Below are 20,271 nucleotides of genomic sequence, written 5' to 3'. Positions count from 1 at the left end.
CACTCCTTTGTGTAAGTCGTCCAATGCTCTGCGCGCCTTGGACCGTACAAAACTAAGGACGTTACAAAATAGCATCCAGTCAGTTTTAGTGAACGGTGATACTGGTATAAGAAACAGTACGAGTTAAACGAAATACTGTTAAAAGGGGTAAGGTGAGTTGAATGGAGGAAGACACAGGCAGGCGCAGGAGAGGAGCAGGCGGGCTAACCAGCACGGACCGCTCTCAGCAATCAGTAGTCGGCGGGCAGGCAAACCGCTCGCTTCGTGGCGCGTAGGGTTTCATGTTGTTGCATCTGCTACAGTCAAATCTTTTCATTGCCTGCTTCCACTGAAACGTGTGCGGTTTGCATTATGTTAGTTTAATTTCCCGGAGTGTACGGAAAGTAAATGCTTGCAAGACGTAATTGTATCGGACGTATTAATATTAAATAAATCCATATTGAAATGGTGTTTTATGAGTGAAAATGATTTGAACTTGTTTGAAAAGTTTTGAGACTTGGTGAAAGAAACGTATGATAGTTGTTAACTGTAAAACAAGTGGTAAAACGTTCGTCGCATTTACGTATGTAAAGTGTTTATTCTTAAACCATGAAACTACTTCTAGAAGCACTTTGCGAATTTTGGGCGTGTATCTATGAAGTTTGTTTTACTCATGGGATGGTGAAACATCGTGCAAGCTATATAGCAAGATACCAAATGTAGTTAACGGTTTTCTTCATGATATTCGTCCTTTGAGGATCATGTCACTACTGTATGACGGAAGCGAATGCTGTGAAATTGTAACACGAGTAAATGAAATGAGATTTCGCTTGAATTTACCAAATCGTAGATTCACCGAGTTACGATTTGAAATGAAGTGCCCATTATTACGAACTGATGTACTGAAATATAGGAGTGAACGTTGGAAAAATTGCGCATGTTACACAAACATAAATGGGGGAGAACGGAAGAGTCCGGAAACCTGTATCACTAGCGAATTTTGAGAATTAAAAATTATTTGAGGAAATATTAGCATGATCATTAGTATTTTCACTGAATATTCCTATATTTTTTATTGATGTATATCTAGAAAACCATTGGGGTTAAAGAGTTTTAGTAACTGTTATAGTAACTCAATACTTTGATATGCTTCCATATAATTAACTAACAAAACAAAATAATATCCGTCTACCAAGTTGTTTTTAATTCTTCGGAGATAATAAGTACGTTGTTCACCTCGTCCATCGCTTCTAACCTGAAGGAATAAATTCCTTGTTCAACAGACTTCGTTGTTTAGTTGTATTGTGTGATTTTTAAATGTGTCCGAATTTTGTCAGACAGTATTAAGAGAAATGACGATTCTTGTTATAAACTCATAACGCATTTTCTATGACAAAGAAGAAAAGTGGACATTTATCGTTCTGTAGTTGAGCTTGTATTGTGCAAGTTACAGCTCGCATCTCTCATCAGATGAAGAGAAACTGGCCTAACTGCTGTCGAGCTAACAACTTTGGAGTCATTGATATATAACCCAGCACTCATATTCATTGACCACGAACGAAAATAAACTTCATGTACAGCACAAGATTAATTTTTATAGATAGTGTAATAGTGAAATCATTATTATGCCTCCCGCTAAATTTCTCTGTCTTTCCATAAATTACTAACCAGTTGTTAAGAATTAAAGTCATCTCAACTTGGATCGGTTAATGTAGGACGGGAGAAACTTCGGGAGTGTAATTGCTACAGAATATAAGCTTGTAATTAGTGTTACAAAAGACTTGAATGTTCAAACTGTGAAACCTGTGAAAGTTTATTTCATATTTAAGTGTGAGATTCCTAAGAAGCAGGAACAAAATTCCCAATATAAATATAGTGCTCATAAACACATTTAAATCTGAATACAATTTAGAAATACCCCCGTGTGTGTATGTTACCCACTGTTCCCCCAAATGTGATCTGTAGAAAGTTAACAGTTCACTCCATTATCCATTGTGATTATAAGTCAGATACATGAACAAGTGGATGTAAATTTCAGAGATACATGAAGTGTGTGGCATATGCTACCAACATTATCATCGTAAACATCAGTTGACACAAAGTTTGAAGATTTAAGTCATCCTGAAAATCGAGATGGCGAACAGCGTAACTATAATGATATTGGTGCTGACGACGTCTTTGCTGCAAGGCGTCGCGACGACCGGCCAAGCAACCACTGAAGAACTTCTTACTGAACTCGACAAACCAAGTGAGTACTTTCTGCTTCTCTTTTATTGTTCAAACGTGATGATTGAATTTATAGATTACTTTGTGAAAAAGAATTTGTTTGTGAGCTGCGCGGTTTCTTTTTGTTTTTGGGCGATATGCTACCGCATTTTAAACCGATAACAGTTACTTTAATGAAACTTAGCTTTCGATCCTAAAGCAACGACTGAGGAGACATATATGTATATATCACTTGCGTTTTAGGGCCAAATTTATGTCTTGCAATAAAGTTCAGAGTGTGTGCAAAGTTGTGTACTGCTTCCTTCGCGAAGAACTGTAACTCTGTTTTCTGAAGCTTGTCTTAAACGGAGCACGGCCTATTCTTCGCAGCCTCAGTCTTTTGGGGATAATGAAAGTTCTTCCGTTTCTCCTGACTGCATGGAATGCCCCCCCCCCCGCCTGTTTATATATATTTATACTGTATTTTAGATTGCAGAGCAAGAGATACGTCGGATTTGCTAAGTACTGATAAAAAGTGTTTTTATATTAAAAAGGGAAAGTAGCGTAGAATTGAAATGTTGAGGTAGGATTCGTATCCCCAAAGTTCAAAATTACGAAGGCCATTTCTGTGCTTGCTACAGGACATGGGTGCAGAGAATATTTAGATATGTGCAAAATGCTGTTCAAGTTTATATCGAGAAAAGAATAAGTGGAAAAATGGATAGAATAAGCTTAGAGACTTCAATGAAACTACGTTAGATATTATGTTAGAAGATTTTCACTCTTTGGAATTCTTTCATTCACTAATGGAGCTGAGCCCATCTTGAGAAGCTGCCAATTGTGCAGCTACTCAAGAATTTCCCAGCATTTAATGGAATCCGAAGATTCATTACCGTGTTCACAAGAGCCCTCCAACCGTCCCTATCCTGAGCCAGATCAGTCTAGTCCCTAACATACCACCATATCTCTCTGAGATCCATTGTAATATTGTCCACTCACCTACGCCATGGTCTTCCCAGTGGTCAACACGCCGGAATAGTGGCAATGTTTATTTGTACAGACATCTGTTACTTAGTGTTATAAGAATGTTTACGTTTTACTGCGCCGAAAGATGTTTATGATTGCTCAGTATTTTTAGCGATTGTTTGCCGCATAGATGTACGGACTTCAAGTCTTCCTTCTGAGTGAACGCTTTTTAATATTAGTTTTCTTAGAGGAGGCCACATCGACTATTCCGCACAACAGCCATCCAGAGAATGCTGTTCTGTATGGCCGCGCCATAGCTCAAGCGGTTACTCGCTGGCTTTCCGCCGCGGCGTCCCTGATTCGATCCCGCGTCTGGTCAAGTGCGATTTGTGGTGGACAAAGTGGCGCTGGGGCAGGTTTTCTCCGAGTACTTCGGTTTCCCTTGCCAATCTTCATCCCACCAATTGCTCCACAATCACCCTCACCTGTCATCTGGGGCTGGTGGCCATAGTACAAGGGACTTAGTCCCACCCCACTAGCAATAAAAAAAATGCAGCTCTGTAGTCACATTTTGACAAGTTTACAGAACTGCGTTTTCGTATGGTACACAGTAACATTTTGATATTTATATATTTTCCGTATGAGGTTAATTTTTAAATTTTTAAGGATTCTAAATATACTAATTGTTCTTAATGGTCGTGGGAGAAATGAATAATTCTGAGACATGGACGATGGCTGCTGTTAATTAGTTAATTTCCTGTTTCCCTCTCTGTAGCATAGAGCATCCGTGGAAAGCCTTTTCACTTCAGTTTCTTTAGTCTTATAGACAGTCGATAGGACCCCTTGGACGAGGAATTAGCCCGTCGTAATGCCGCTACCTACAGAGGACAACACAACCACAGAATAAACTGATACATCATTGCATCGTTTGGGATTCGAACCAGAGATTCGAGTGTTTGAGAGGGGCGAAGACGTTTCATGCCTTAGATGTCGCAGCCGCTGTTATCGGCCACGAGTCAATGTAATAGCATAATATTAAAATGGATGTTAAAGAATTCGAGCTCAAACTGTGGACTGAATTCGCCGGGCTGAGGATGGGATCCAGTATGAGGGCATTGCTGCTGCTGTAATAAGCCGTGTCACATGAAAGGAAGAGAACTTTATGAACTGCAGATCAATTACTAGCTTCTCAAGGAAGACTTTTGTACATGTAGTAAGATTTAATTTATGATCTGAAATTTTTCCAGTTGTTGCCCGAAGTATATGTGACATACAGTCAAGTTACATGAGATTTTCAAATGTTTGTTCTCAAATTATTATACTCTCGTATATCATGAAAGATGAACAGTAACCCAAATACAGATGCGATATATCGTGTCTGGCATCTCTTATGATCGTTGCTGTATTGTTGTTCTAATGAATTCAGTTAATTTGCTATTACTAATGTAAGGTTTTTCATTTCACACAAAAAGAACCCCTCTTTTAATAGATTTGTAAAGTAAAAAATTTAAATAATTTATAATTGCATTCAGATTTGCATCTTTAAATAAGCGACAGTGAATTCTCTGGTATTTGCCGTGCCCTATAAAATTTTTAGCCTGTTTGTAATTTACCTATTACAAACTGTTAATTTATTTTAAAATTAACGACAAGAATACGAAAGTACTTGAATTGTCGTTTGAATGTGGATCCTTTTGCTAGGTCATAAAATGCCTTACTATGGTTCATGTTTCCGGTAACACATTTTTAGCTTTGTGGGGCTTTAGTATTTGTTCTGTTACATTGAAGTGCAGCAGTAGTTAAATAATTGTCTATATTCTGTCTTCTAATTCCCCTATTTTCTTAGTCCTGTTCTTTTACCTTCATTGCACATTTAATTAACTTTATGTAGTAGGGTCCTTCTTCAGAATCTTAAGGCGCGTCCACATTACTCGTGCTTGTGCTCGCCAGGCTTGTGCTCGTCGGGAGACTAGTCTCGCTTTTACTTGTGCTCGTAAATCTTCGTCCACACTACTTCAGTTGCTCGCCAGGCTTCGGCGCGTGAGGATCCGTATATTTACTCGTAGTGTGTATAGACTGTAGTTGTAGTTTAAATTATTGGTTATAGTTTTTAAATTAAAAATTTAAAATTTGCTTGTCTGATGACTTGTCATATCGTCCACATTACTCGCGAGCATAGAGAGTCACACTAGCACGAGGACGAGTAATGTGGACGCACCTTTATAATCACTCAGTAAGTCAAGAAATTCCTTGACTTTCGTGTGAAGCGAACGTTCATTACCTTATCCACAAGGGCATTATTTCCATCTGGTATTTCAGAAATCCAAATCAAAACATAATGTGTGATTGTAACATGCATCACCAACGAGATAACCTTTAACAATTAAATAGTAATTAGGCATGCGTATTTTGAATGGAATAATAAATGACTTATGCGGAGGAGAATATGAAAGTAATAGGACAGTTAGTAACCTCTGCATCTCGCAAATTCGTTTTATTAGTCGTCTGTCAGATTGTAGTCAGACTGTCTGTGGGGTTGACACAGCAGAGCTTGACACACCTGTCACGGATTTATGTGTAGAACAGCGGTGCGAGATAAAATTCGGAGTGCGTTACGTGTAAACGTCATAGAAACGTTTGAAATTATTAAGAGTCTTTAAAAAAATGGGCTGGAATATCTGAATTGTGTGAAAAACATTTTGGATAGACTCTGGCTCAACCTGAGATGATCTCGGTAGTAAGTACCCGTTATGATAAGAATAAAAATAATGCCGAAGAGTATTACATCTGGGATACGACAGTGTGTAAGCTGACGGCTATTTATGGACGTTTCGGAGGAACATCATCAAGATCGAAGAATGAGCAATGTCTGAAGATAAGTAAATTCCTCCGAAACGTCTGTAAAGTTTTGCCGGACTACATGGCGTTACATCCAAGAAAAGAATATTCTTGAGTCATCGCCTTGAGAAAGTAAGATCTTATAAAAATAAAATCGATTAATTATTAAACAGTCACTCTGACATCAATTTAAGAAAGGTTAATGCTCTCGAAGAAAACATACCTCCGTTTCTTTACACAAGGACTAGTATTAGTATTAGTTTGTTATGACACACCTTAACATTACTCTAGGATTTGTAGAATTAAAGATTGAGACCATGTTTATGTACTGCTCATTCACTCACACACTCACTTGTGGAGCTGAGCCCTTCTTGAGAAGTCTGCAATTTTGACTGATTTCGGAACCGAATACGACACATCATTGTTATGTATCTGGGATTCCCAGTTCCGGGAGAGCGTGTGTTACAGAAACGTTTGGTAATATAAAGATGTGTTGAACCCTAAAAGCTGGTCTGCTTTTAGTGTGTAGATTTAATAGCTACAGACAGGCGGAGCCAAAGGTCGCTAGGCCCGTCAGCCTAGGGGGGAGATTCATCTCCCCTCAAGAACGTAGTTTCTGTCAGGCGATGCTGGTTTAGCGTTACAACATCTGAATACTACGCGACTTTAACGTGATCATTAATCGAGTGGAACTGAGAGTACAGGGCATTGCTCGGAAATAACTTGTCCTTATGCGGGATATAATATTTACTGTTTGTTTTGACGAGCTCTTAGGAACAGTTGGCATGTTTGTGTGTTGTGCTACATCAGAGTCTTGGGTAATATACGCCGATCTAAGTTGTAACAGAACCCGTTTCAGTGGGAGATCGAAACCTGTTTTATTTTTTTTTCTTCAGTGATTAGGTAATGGCATAATTATCTGTCTACTCGGCTCTCCTTCTCAGACGTTTACGCATGTGGCCCTATTCCCACACAGGCGCCGATTTTGTACCCCATGCGCACCACGTTTTATATACCGTTCGAGATTCGGAATCCCGCCCGGGACAACGATGTTTGGTAGCGTAATTTTGTTCATGAAGCCCTAAGAATGTCTGCACATCCTACTGCGTCACTAAATAAGGATGTAGAAATGGTCAAGATCCCAATCAGATTAACACTTCATAAATATTGCATGGAAAATATCTTGATCTAAACAAGAGGAATGACATGTACTGTCTTCGCTCGCTTGGAAACCTGGATCGTGGGTTCGAATCCCACTCAGGGCATGGATGTTAATTTGTGTGTGTGCGTTTTTCTGTGTTTGTGTACAGGTAAAGGCCTTGCGACGAGCCGATCACCCGCCCAAGGAGTCCTACCGAATGTGTAAGATCTAGAAAAACAGAAGTGAACGGAGAAGTTCATGGAGGTAGGCCTAGGCCCAGTGGGCCTGTAGTGCCAAGGAAAAAAAAAAGCAGAGTAATATACGAAGAATTCCTTCTTCTGGGATGTGGCGCCGTGTAGGTATTGTATAAACCGACGTTTCAGATTAACGTATTGCTTCCACCTTCAGGTTAGAAAAAGAAAGAAAGAAAATATCTACACTGCGCCACAGCCCAGAAGACGGCATTCTTCATAGTCATCGCCGTGAAAACCTCAAATCTTACCAGAAGAATATACGGTGTATACGTAAAAATATATTGTTCATTGTGAGTCAGTTAGGATCATGTTTTTTGAAGTATGAACAGATGATGGAAATAGCTCTTCGATTTCAAAACCACTTTACTTAAGGGTTGATTTTCTGAGTCATCCCAACGTGTAATCATACGCTTTTTCGCCTTTAGTGGTACAAATCCGCGCAATGCTGTGGATCGTACATTTAATGCACAGTTCGATGGAACAGGGAATATATGTTTTTGACTTTAAGGTTCCTTAGCGAATTACAATGACTGTGCTTTACAAAATTTGATAATTATTTTAAACTGTTAGTCAGAAGCTAAATAACGTAATTGTCGTATTTAACTTGCATTAGATGTTTACGTGGCTCTTATATTACTTAATCCTTTATAGTTTAATTGGTCTGATATACAATATCTTTAACAATTCCTCGTCTATGACAAAAGGAGTAGGGCCGTTTTGCTAAGAACTCATCTCCGGCCTGTACCCAGGTTTGACAACGCGATAACTTTACCACAAAGATCGGATCATATTTTCAATGGCGTGATGATCAGGAACTGTTATAAAATATGTAATTTAACGGTATCATGCTAGCATTGATGCTTGTTCTGATATCGCTTTTAATATCTGTATTTTTCATACAGCATATCGAAATATCTCGGAGAAAACATTAATTATCTTCCGTGTGTGAACTAATGCTAGTCACTACGTCACAATATCCGGGTCACGGATGCAGGAGGCCCCATATGACATGGCGGATCGTTGTCGTTCTTGTGAAACTACTAAAATACAATCGTGAAGGTAAACTGTGTTGACAGCGAAACAGTTAATTGAATCTCAAATAATAATATGGCGCTCTTTCTTCCATACTTCGTTAAATTATGTGGGAAGGTTGACCGAATGGTGAACAGATGCGAATTCGAGGCAACTAGCGTTCTCCAGCTCTAAAGTAGTAAAGCTGCGAAGAACCACATTCAGTATAGCTAGTGACACGAACGTGATTTCTGAACGACACCGCTCAAATATAATTCTGTGTCATTTCCTTAACCTTAACTCAGTCTTTGCATAGGGGTGATAATTATGATAAAGTATGTTTGATTTTGGGCCGGTCACGGTAGCCGAGCGGTCTAAGGAGTGCACTGTCTTCGCTCGCTCGGAAGCCGGGATCGTGGGTTCGAATCCCACTCAGAGCATGGATGTTTGTGTGCGTTTTTCTGTGTTTGTCTATAGGTAGAGGCCTTGCGACGAGCTGATCACCCACCCAAGGAGTCCTACCGAATCTAGAAAAACTGAAGTGAACGGTGTTCATGGAAGTAGGCCTAGGCCCACTGGGGCTGTAGTGCCAAGGGGGAAAAAATGTTTGATTTTGTGAGTGAAACAAACTGTAGTTTCTTAATTAGTATATCTATCTTGGTCTTTCCCATCCAAGTAAGATCACGGTCAACCACTACACTGACCTACCTCCTACCTACCTATCTACCTACCTACCAGTCGGCGCTACAGCCCTGGGTGAACCTTGGCCTCCTCTACAACCAGTCTCCACAACCAATGCGTGCTGCCATAGGAATGGGTCTACGCATGATGACCCGAGGCTGGTTGTTAGGTTTCTGAACATAATTCCTTTTATAGAATGAGGTTATTAGGAGTCTTAAGTTATAGATGAGTGGATAATATTAAACTGGATCTTAGAGAAATGGGATTGGAGAATATTGATGAAGTTTANAAGAAACAGATCCGAACCCACGATCCCGGTTTCCAAGCGAGCGAAGACAGTGCATGCCTTAGACCGCTCGGCTACCGTGACCGGCCAGTCTTTGCATAGCGGCTGATAATTATGATAAAGTATGTTTGATTTTGTGAGTGAAATAAACTTTAATTTCTTAATTAGTATCTCAAGCTTGGTCTTTCCCATCCAAGGAAGATCGTAGTCAACCACTACACTGACCTACCTCCTACCTACCTACCTACCTACCTACCTACCGGTCGCCGCTAAAGCCCTGGGTGAGCCTTGGCCTCCTCCACAACCAGTGCGTGCTGCCATAGGAATGGACCCACGCATGATGACCCGAGGCTGGTTGTTGGGTTTCTGAACATAATTATTTTTACAGGAAGAGGTTCTTAAGAGTCTTTAAGTCATAGATGAGTGGATAATATTAAACTGGATCTTAGAGAAATGGGGTTGGAGAATATTGATGAAATTTGTTGGGTCAGGATAGGGTTCTTGCTAGTTCTTGTGAATACAATAAGGGGCCGCTGGATTCCATAGAAGGCGAATACTATATTGAGCTATTATTAGCTTCGGAAGAAGTGCTCTTCTCCACGCATTAAGTCTATGAATTAAGATATGAACGTTGACATTTATTCTCCGAAGTGATAATAAAATGAAGATATGAAATAATAGAACAGGGGTTAACATATATTTCATTGAATGTGAAAGCTGTTAAAAGTTATATAAATATTTTTGTCGTTCTTTTACGATTGTATGTTAGATCATTGATTAAAGTACACGAAGATTGCCGGACACGGTCATAGAAGCGTTTTAATAATGCGTTATCGAAGGCTAAATCTTCAGCTAAGCATAGATAAATTGCAGTTTATTCAGTGGTGTGTGGAGGACGTGGTGTGACATTAAAACATTACAGTAAGGATATGTCTTTTATCAGTTTATGTCACATACTCGTGTTTAATGGACTGTATCAGCTTTCATATACACAACATATAAAACTGACTTGTGGTTCCTACAGAGACCGCCTCTATGGTGTAGTGGTCCTATAGCTACAGACCCAGAGGTCCCTGGTACGATTCCCGACGCTACCAGTTTTTCTGAGAAGTAGTGGTTCTGGAAAGGGGTCCACACAGTCTCGTGAGGATAATTGAGGAGCTATTTCAAGGAAATAACGGCTCCGGTATAGAAAACCGAGATTAAAGGCCGTGGGGATTCATTGCGCTGACCACGCGACACCCTCTATCCGCTAAAATTGGCATTAACATCGCTGACAAGCGGCGGTTTCTCGATCGGTACAAATCGTCTACGGACTACAGGCCATGGAGTTTTTTTTTGAGTTCCTATAGCTTCGAAAATTATGTTAAATTGATTCAGCTGAATGCCATATAAAGACGGTGTTGAAGAGAGCTGTGAGTCTGTGCGCTGTCGGTTCTGATTTGAGATAAGTTCAGACTGAAAATAAAATTGTGAAACGATCATTAAAATTATTTAAAACCTGGGCTTGATATAGAAATTTTCCAGCACATCACAGAGAATATTATACCCTCAGCAAATGGTCAAATTGTCGCAAATTGTGGCTCTGAAATACTGAAATGCACCGTTTTATAGCATTCACCACCATTAATCATGCAAGTGAGATTTAATACGAGTTCTTGTCTTTAACATTTTCATGACTGACTCCATTTTTAATCTAAACGCGTTTAACTATTGGCCTGTAAATCTGCAAAATGAAGAGAGTTACTTCAGGTGCCATCTCTGAATATTTTTGGATTAATACGCCGGTGCATTGTTAGTTTCGTTATTATCGCTGTTCAACCCATTAGGTTAATGATAATGACTGCCAAAAATATTAAATGGATTCCAGATATCCGAAATCTGTAGAGATGTGCACTTAATTTTAATATTTCTGATCTTCATTATCTGTTTCCATGATGCTGTATTGCGTTGTTCAGGCAGACCAGTCGTATTGTTTGCTGAGATCATATGTCACTGTTGGTGTTAATGACTTGCACTGTGTCTTGAACGAAATTATTTTATCAGCAAAATTTGTGTGCACTGCGCAGCAAGCGGCGCACCGGTGGCGGTGAAGCGCAAAGTCGTGAACCGGTCAACAAAATAATGAAGAAAAAAAAAACTCTATGTACAAGGCGGGTTGTAGCATTAAGTGGGAAAGGGTTGAAGACTGCAAGATTTTGTTAATATGCCTATATAACACAGAAGGCCAGACATTCGTGATATCTTAGGACTATTGAGACGGTTTTAAATATGCTTGTAATTATTCCAGTTTCTACGAACGCCGTAACATGTTATGTGTAAGATGAACAGAAATGAAAATCGATACTATTATTCAGTGCGAATTTCCGGTTTCACTCCATATGATTTTTGCTGATATTTAAATAGACCTTTTATTGTATTTTGCAGATGATAAAATTAACATCTGACTGTCAAAATTATAGTTGCTCAAGCTGATTATTGACATGAATGAAATTATCGTTGATTCTAGTTAATGATTCAAATAACGCCAATTTGAAGAGGAAATTGAAATACGCACTATGTATTTTAGTGCTATTTTGCATTTTTATCAAGAAAAATATATACTTCTCGATAATTGAAACAATTGACAATAAAATAAACAACGAGCTCATTAGTACGGTTCGATTGATGGCAAATCGACAAATAATAATCATAGCTAATGAAGACAAGAGAAGTTTTGTAATTGATTTTGCTTATTATGAAAGCTGATGAAACTGACACAAATTAATTTTAACCAGCGTCATTTTACAAATTTGATGGGCGACTGTGCTGTTGAACCTGAAAAACAATAATGAAGGCACTTAAAAACTTCCATTTTCATTGTTTAACACACTTTACGATTATTGTGACATGACGGCAGACTGCTTGTACCGGTTCTCACGGTCTCTTCGCTTGTAGATGTTCTTATTTTTCCTTCTACCCTGAAGATGAAGGCGATACGTTCCTCCGAAACGTCGGTTAACACCATATCTACACGGTGCCACATCCCAGAAGACTGCTTTCTTCATAGTCCCCACTGTGATAACCTCAAATCTTACAATTTTTAAAGATGTTTCCTAAACAAAATTTTGTTATGTGTTTTCCGTTTATCCAACATCAGCCACATAGCCAACACCTCTGAGTCCCTTAGATATGCCTTCCTAAATTTTGCAGAATATTTTATCCCCACGCCAAACTCCCACACTAAATGACAAGTCCTTTTAACCTTTCTGCAGCTCTTACTGTATATGTTCGCATATATCTTAACGTACGTATCCTAATACTGCAGTCGCATCCCGAGAGCGCGAAAAACAATGGTGACAAGGGTCTCATTTGTAAAACCGAGCTGAAGCAGTATTCGTACGAAAGTGAATTAAATCCTTATTGCTAGGTTCGTAGATGTAAGCTATAAATTTAGGCGTTTCCTATACGTGTGACATGAAACTCGACACAACTAAAAGTAGGTCCACATTTATAAGTTGAATAAACTGGAGGGTCAGTTTCTCATATTAAAAACATATATGGAAAAAGCAGTGACAGTTTCAGAATATTATCACAATCCTGTGCCGTCAGTATGAGTGTTATGCAGACTGTGTGCATATATTCACCGTGCTATAATTATTGGAATTTAGTTGGCATCAGAAGAAACATAATTCTGCAAAGATTCATGTGAGAAGTGTTTGCGGAAGGAAATCAGCTATATTTTTCACTCTTCTCATGATGAACCCGCTGAATTTCAACTGAAGATATTCGAACGTATGAATTATATTACTGTCTTGCATTAAGCACCTCCGGAAACTGCACATATTTTCATGCACGTATTTATATACATTCTTGTACGAAATTTCAGTACACTTGCCAAACCGGTATTGCGGAAGCAGGGGGAGCGAGTTATGTGTTTGTAGAAGGAGGAGGAGAGACAGAGNCTCTCAAACTCCTACTCAAACAGACAATCTCTCACAAGTTGTGCACCAGTAAGAGAGCACACCTAAACAACAGACAATCCTTTCAGTCCCATCCGAAAAAAAAACTCCGACGCTCTCGCTCAGAATCTCTCAATTCAATCACTTCAAGCACGAATTACGAGCTAACGTCTCACTCACACGGTGAATAAACGTCCGACGATAACGATATCAAATTTCCGTCAATCCCTAACCGAATCCTCTGTGACCGGCAGTGTATAAGAATAATATATAGGAATTCAGTTCGTACCTCACAGGAAACAGATCCGAACCCACGATCCCGGCTTCCGAGCGAGCGAAGACAGTGCATGCCTTAGACCGCTCGGCTACCGTAACCGGCAAGATGAGTAACTTACCACAGATAAATACCTCTCATGCCGTTGATGAGTAACGTTAATGGGAAGAGTGATTTATATTTTTTTTACTTACGTGCACAATTCAATACATATTTCTCGTCACATCATAGATGAACCCCGTTTATTCGTTGTTTATTAATTTGCTAATTTATGTTTCGTTCATCCGCAGAATTGTTAGTTTTTATGTTGCATCATATATGTTTTTAAGTGTGAAGGCCTTGTCTCGATCCCATATCCAGGTCATGGGCTTAAGTATAATGTGACCGACTTACTCACGTAATTCACAATTACGGTATGAGAGAATTGTGTCACGGTACCAAATTACAAGTTTGTAAAAGAGTATATTACGAAGTTCGGCAATTCAGGATTCTTCTTCAGCCATAATCTGTTGTATCTAGTTGGCCATAGGATCCAATTAATTTCAATATGAAAGAACAAATAAATATATCGGAAACATAGGCTGATATTTTCAGTTCTCACCTCAAGAACGTCCGCCTCTGTAGTCTAGTGGTCAGAGTTCATGGTAACAGATCCAGAGGTCCGTGTTCGATTCTCTGCGCTACCATATTTTCTTAGAAGTAATGGGTGTTGAATGGGGTCCACTCAGCCTCTTGAGGATAATTGAGGGGCTGTTTCAAGGAAATAGCAGCTTCAGTCTAGAAAACCGAAATTAAAGGCCGTGGGTATTCGTTGCGCTGACCACGCGGCACCCTCTATCCGCTAAAGTTCTCACTAACTTCGTGGACAGGCGGCAGTCGCTCGGTCGGTATAGTTCGCTTGCGGATTAAAGCCACGGAGTTCATCTCAAGAACGAAATAGTAAAAAGAAGAGCGTCATGATATTTACCATTAGTTTGATTACTTCTTTCTTCCCTTGTTTCTTTTATTTACTCTTTATTATTTTTTGTACATCCTCTATTCTTTCTATTCTAATTAATGATTTTGCCGTACAGCCCAGAATTTACAGTTATGCATAGAATTTATTAATTACGGACGAGTAACTGTCCAAAGGGACACTCGATATCCAGTAAAGATGAATGATAGATTTAGGTTAATGAGGCATTGATTATAATCGATAAATGTTTATTTCATTACAGCTTTAATTGTAGGGCAGAAATTCCTTGCCAACCGCTTGGAATTCGTCCCGAGGAATAACAGTGCTACTGGCAAGACAAAGCAATGTTGTAAACTAAGAGTTAGGAAAAATAACAAAGTGGCTTGTTCCATAACAGACACGAATATCACGTAATAACATGCTTTAACGTAACACATAACATAATTAATGAAAAAAATATCACAATAAGACACCCCGCAGTGTAACGTTTCGGATGATGTTGCAGCTATGCATCAAGAAAACGTGGATCTGTTGATGCGGAAACAACTTTTTTTTCCGTTTGTACAAAATAAAAAACTTCGGATTCATAAAACCAGTGCTATGGTATAAAAACTGAATGCAAATGGAATAGATCTAAATAGAGATGGAGAACTGAGGAATGCGAGGGATTCCTATGTGTATTGCTGTGAATAGTTAAAGATCTCGCTTGGGAACTATAAAGGACACGGAATTGTTTCTTGAAAATTGCACTGAAATTATCAACTGTCAGATGTCAACTGTAGAAGTAGATTTGCGGGGCACCACTTATTCTGAGACTGTGTTTTTCAAGGAATACTCATGTCAATCTATGGTAGTGCTATTACATATCTTAACGTGCTCCATAGTCTAAACTTTTAAGTGACAGCGCCTATTCGCTTGATATGTCCATCCTAACTCACCGTGAAGGCTCCTTGATATTATTTTCATGATTTAAGTCTATCATTCCTTCAGCTCAGCCAAGTGAAATTCCCTCCAGATAAATCGACCATTTTCTTCTATTACCTACAGTATTTCACTTAATCACACTGCCTGCTGGCCATCTGTACCACGAAAGATCGACTTCCGCTATTAACCCGAGCACATGCCTTTAGTATTCTTCTCCCCTAGTACTGGGAGTTTGAGACTATGACCACGGAGTGTCTAAACGCCCTTTAAGTGTCATTTTATTACCTTACTTTGTCAGGCAATTCGAAATGTCTCTAGGGTGTTCACGTGACACAGGTTAAATCTCAGGAATCCGTCACTACAACTCGTTCTCCATGTTTTAAATAAAGAGTATTACGTTGTGATTGTATAGAATGCAGTGTGCCGCCACTGAGATTCCTGCTCTAAATTAATTTGGCTTGGAAAGATTTTACATTTGAACATATATGACATATTTCTCAATGTGGAATGTCCACCGTAATCCTTGTTAGTTTCGACGAAGGCCGCTACTCCCTGATCTTAGTGCTATTCAGAGTTCGAGGGGACCGAAATACCGTATTTACGCATGTATTGGCCGCACATTTTTTGCCAAAAATTCAAGAGGAAAACTGGGGCGCGGCTTATATTCGAAATATTCGAAATCACACTTCATTTAAAAAAAATTAACGTTGCCAAATTTCGGAATAATTTCTACTCCTGAAATAATATTCCAAGAAAATTATTTTTTCTATAATTTCTGTCTGAAAATTGTGCTGCGACCTATACACGCACGCGGCCTATACATGCGTAAATACGGTATTTGTGAAAGAGATATTTCGAATATTAAGCGTAGCCTCTGAGTGCCAAGAAAGCTTATGATTTGTTGAAGTGTCTCTGTTTCGAAACGCCTCCTCTGAGTTGATTTTGTTTTAATGTGAATTGGTTCAAATGTTTCTTTTTAATATTAGTGGGGTGGGACTAAGTCCCTTGTACTGTGGCCACTTCTGGCCTATTGTGCCAGTACCTGTTGATAGGGGAGGGTTTTTGGCAGGGGAAACCGAAGTACTCGGAGAAAACCTGCCCCAGCGCCACTTTGTCCACCACAAATCCCACTTGACCAGACGCGGAATCAACCCAGGCCGCCGCGGTGGGAAGCCAGCGACTAACCGCTTGAGCTATGGCGCGACCCTGGTTCTAATGTTACATGGTGGCCTGTTTTGACTCGTAATGAAAAATGGCTTCATTTCTCTAACTATTCAAATTTATCGCACTTTCTGCTGTAACTGCTATACAGCAAACTTGAATTATTGTCGTAGATATTTAATCCCTGGTTAAATGATGCCTTGTTCTTGTGCCATTGATTCACGTCCTGAGGAAATACACTTTCAATTTTGACCTGATTTACTTTCCTTCGGTAACTTCGGAAGAATTATAAGCAAATTCTTTAAAAATGGCCACCATCACTTCCGCCACTTTCATAATCTCATCCGAAGTTTCATTCCTTCAATGTCTCTTCGTTCTAAGTTTCCATATCTCGCTATTTCCTACTTCTTCCTCAGGCATGTCTCATTCCCTCATTAGTTCCGTTGTATCATATTTCCAGATGCGTCTTTGTCCGTTCTCTGCTACTCTACGTCATTTAAATTCCTTGCCTTGTAGTCGGTGTTCTTCCATTCAACGAACTTGCCCATGCCATAATCAATCGTTTAAATCAATTCCATATTTTATTACCTTTCCTATTTCAGCCCCTTCTCAAATTATCTCAATCCGGAATTTATCCTTATGCGGTCTCCATATAAATTTCATTCCAAAGGCAGTTTCGATTCTATTGCTATATATATATATTCATTTTATGTACATAAGGGCCATCTCATCTTTTCGAGACCACGAGACGACAACAGCTTATGTGATATCAAGTATTTTTTTAATGCTAGTGGGGTGGGACTAAGTCGCCACTTCTGGCCTATTGTACCAGCCCCAGATTATAGGTGAGGGTGATTGTGGAGCAATTGGTGGAATGAAGATTGGCAAGGGAAACCAAAGTACTCGGAGAAAACCTGCCCCAGCGCCACGTTGTCTACCACAAATGCCACTTGACCGTACCCGGGATCGAACCCGGAGCGCCGCGATTGGAAGCCAGCGACTAACCGCTTGAGCTATGACGCGGCCCATATCATTAAGTAACCAACAAACCAGCCTTGGGACACCTTAGATTTTAAAGAATAGATGTTTGTAGTCTGTCTTGGTTGGGGTTCGAATCGATATGTCCAGAATGCAGGTCACATTCGTACTGCAAATTAAATCTTTTCGGTGAGATATAAAATCTAGACATAACATTTAAGGCCAGATTTCATGACTGTACATAAGTTGATTTTTTAACATGAGCTTAAGGAGAATGAGTATGCCACACTTGCAGTCTGTATAGCGTTTCTGGTGAACTGAGCCGCAGAACTGACGAATACGTAGGAGTGACTACCACATCCCACACAGATCAATAGTAGAACTTCCTGCCCTATAATACTTTCGATTTAGAATTTCTTACAGTCTGAAATTAGAAATGTCAGCCGTACATACCATGTGAACTAAAGTTTCACTTAATAGTTGAAATATTTATCAGCCTTTGCTGTAACTTTGTGTTACTCAAAATAGGCTCGTATTGAAGTAGAATTTCATTAGTGATACTAAGCTTCTGTATCTTGGAGGGTTACACCCAGGTCCTATTATGGTATCGAAATTTGGTTCCTCCAAATCATTTAGTGTTACAAACCTCTGGCTAATGCGCAGACTCCTCGCAGTCCAATTTGTTACTAATTTTATAAGAGAATATGGGCAGTTTTATTCCTATGTACGACTTCAGAAATTCCATATATATTGTACTGTTATTGTATAAAATGTTGCTGTGAAGTTATCAATAGATAAAAATATATTGTTAAATGCCCAATTATGCGGTTATTTCGTGAAGTACACATTACACATTAACTGTTTCAGACAACTTTTTTCCCCATTTGTCGCTACTGCCCCAATTTGGACCTTGGCCTACCTCCATGAAACTCTCCGTTTCACGTTTCACTTCGGTTTACTAGATCTTAGACATTCGGTAGGACTTCTTGGGATGGTGATAAGCTCGTCGCAAGGCCTCTACCTGTACAGAAACAGAATAAACGCACACACACGAAATATCCATGTGGAATTGGAACCCACGATCCCGGCTTCCGAGCGAGCGAAGACAGTGCATGCCTTAGACCGCTCGGCTACCGTGACCGGCGTTTCAACCAAAGTTATATATGAAATTGATGTAAATATATATATATATATATATTTCGTGTCATGTGTTACTCGTTATTCAGAATCTTTATAAAGTCAGACATGAACCTCGGGTAAATTTTTTTGTACCGAACTGATATGGGGTAGAACAGAAATTGACCCACTACTTTTAGTACATCCGCCATCTGGAAAACAAAATGTCAACACACGTATTGAGTAGTTCCGAATGAAAAATGCATACTCGTAAACACCATCCCCCCATTACATATGCATTCTGAGAACGTACGAGAACATTTCAGAATTTGGCGAGACGTCAGCAATACGTGAGCCATATAGGTGTGAGATGGCTGTGAATATTTAACAGGCTAAAGATGCAAGAGGTGGTCCTAGTCTTTCCTTTGGACACTCTCCCGCTGTTTTCATGGGAAGTCGTACCCAGCCTGGCATCGAAACCGATGTGTCTTAATGAGACACCCCTTAAATAATCTCAGTAAATATGAAATTAGAACGGAAATACATATGAAGCTAACACAAAGCTGATAAGCTTTGGTAAGTACGAGTACTAATTCATGCCGTCACAATTAGCACTAACTTGTTACGTCGTTTCTTGATTTATTAGACTGCACTCAGTGAACTTTATGTAAGTTCCTTGAATGGCAGGCTTAGGTCTATTTTGAATCTACAGTTGGAAATGATGTGGAAGATAGTGGCCATCAACTGTTTTATAACATATTTTTTAGAGCTTTGCTGAAAATGCTGACAAGAATTACGGAGACTCTCAACCAGGGTAACAGATTCACGGGCTGAGACTGGGCCGCCATACGAAAGGGAAATGCTGACCAATGAACAGAGAGGTAGGGTAGGGTTCTGTATCATCAGAATTATGATTTTGTAATCCGCTTCCCTTCTGAGTGTGTTCTCTAAAGAAAGTAACCTGATACTCGAGAAACTGACGTGCGTTGCAAAAGAACTCAGCTTTTAGCAAGTTGATATAAAAATTTATTTTATTTGAATTAAACTACAACGTACAATTAAATCCATCAAATTAAATTAAGTTAATGAACTTTGAGCAAAGTGACAAAATATTAAATTAAATTATTTGCGTAACAAAAAATCTTAAAAGTGTATAGTTACAAATGGCGGCATAGAAACGCGCATGAATACACGAGTGAGGTGAGAATAAATGTGACTTGTTTAGTATCATCAGCAAATTAGTTCTAGTTACTGGAAATTGTATGCCTTGATTAGAGGGTTGTGCAGCTTTCGAGTAGGGAGTATTAATTAGGTTTTTACACCATGGAGATATTTTTTATTTTCTCTGGGAGTATATTACATTCGTGCATGCGCATAACGAACAGCAGCTGTTTCGTCAGTTACGTTCAGTTTCTTATTAGAGAAAAGCCGTAAGGAACAGAATTATTTGTTTTGGCTTGGATAATTCATAACGAATAATACTCAAACCGTTGACAGTAATAGGAACTGTGATTTGAGGGCGGGGGGGGGGTTATGTTTTTCGCCATCTTTTGTGAGAATA

At 39.3% G+C, this 20,271-nt stretch overlaps 1 protein-coding gene across 1 annotated transcript in view; it reads left to right on the top strand.

Moving 5' to 3' along the window:
• The first annotated feature begins 96 nt into the window (after nucleotides 1–96).
• LOC111870996 (hemicentin-2) overlaps nucleotides 97–20,271 on the top strand; it is a 536,304-nt gene continuing 516,129 nt past the window's right edge. Inside the window, exon 1 of the mRNA XM_023863701.2 lies at nucleotides 97–2,227. Within this exon, the coding sequence (XP_023719469.1) occupies nucleotides 2,113–2,227 (115 nt within the window). The 5' untranslated portion in view covers nucleotides 97–2,112. The remainder of the gene's footprint in view (nucleotides 2,228–20,271) is intronic.

This window comes from Cryptotermes secundus, unplaced genomic scaffold (genome assembly GCF_002891405.2).
Source record: "Cryptotermes secundus unplaced genomic scaffold, Csec_1.0 scaffold1170, whole genome shotgun sequence".
NCBI lineage: Eukaryota > Metazoa > Arthropoda > Insecta > Blattodea > Kalotermitidae > Cryptotermes > Cryptotermes secundus.
Note: the sequence above shows the minus strand (reverse complement) of the source record. Positions and strands in the feature narration are given on the sequence as shown.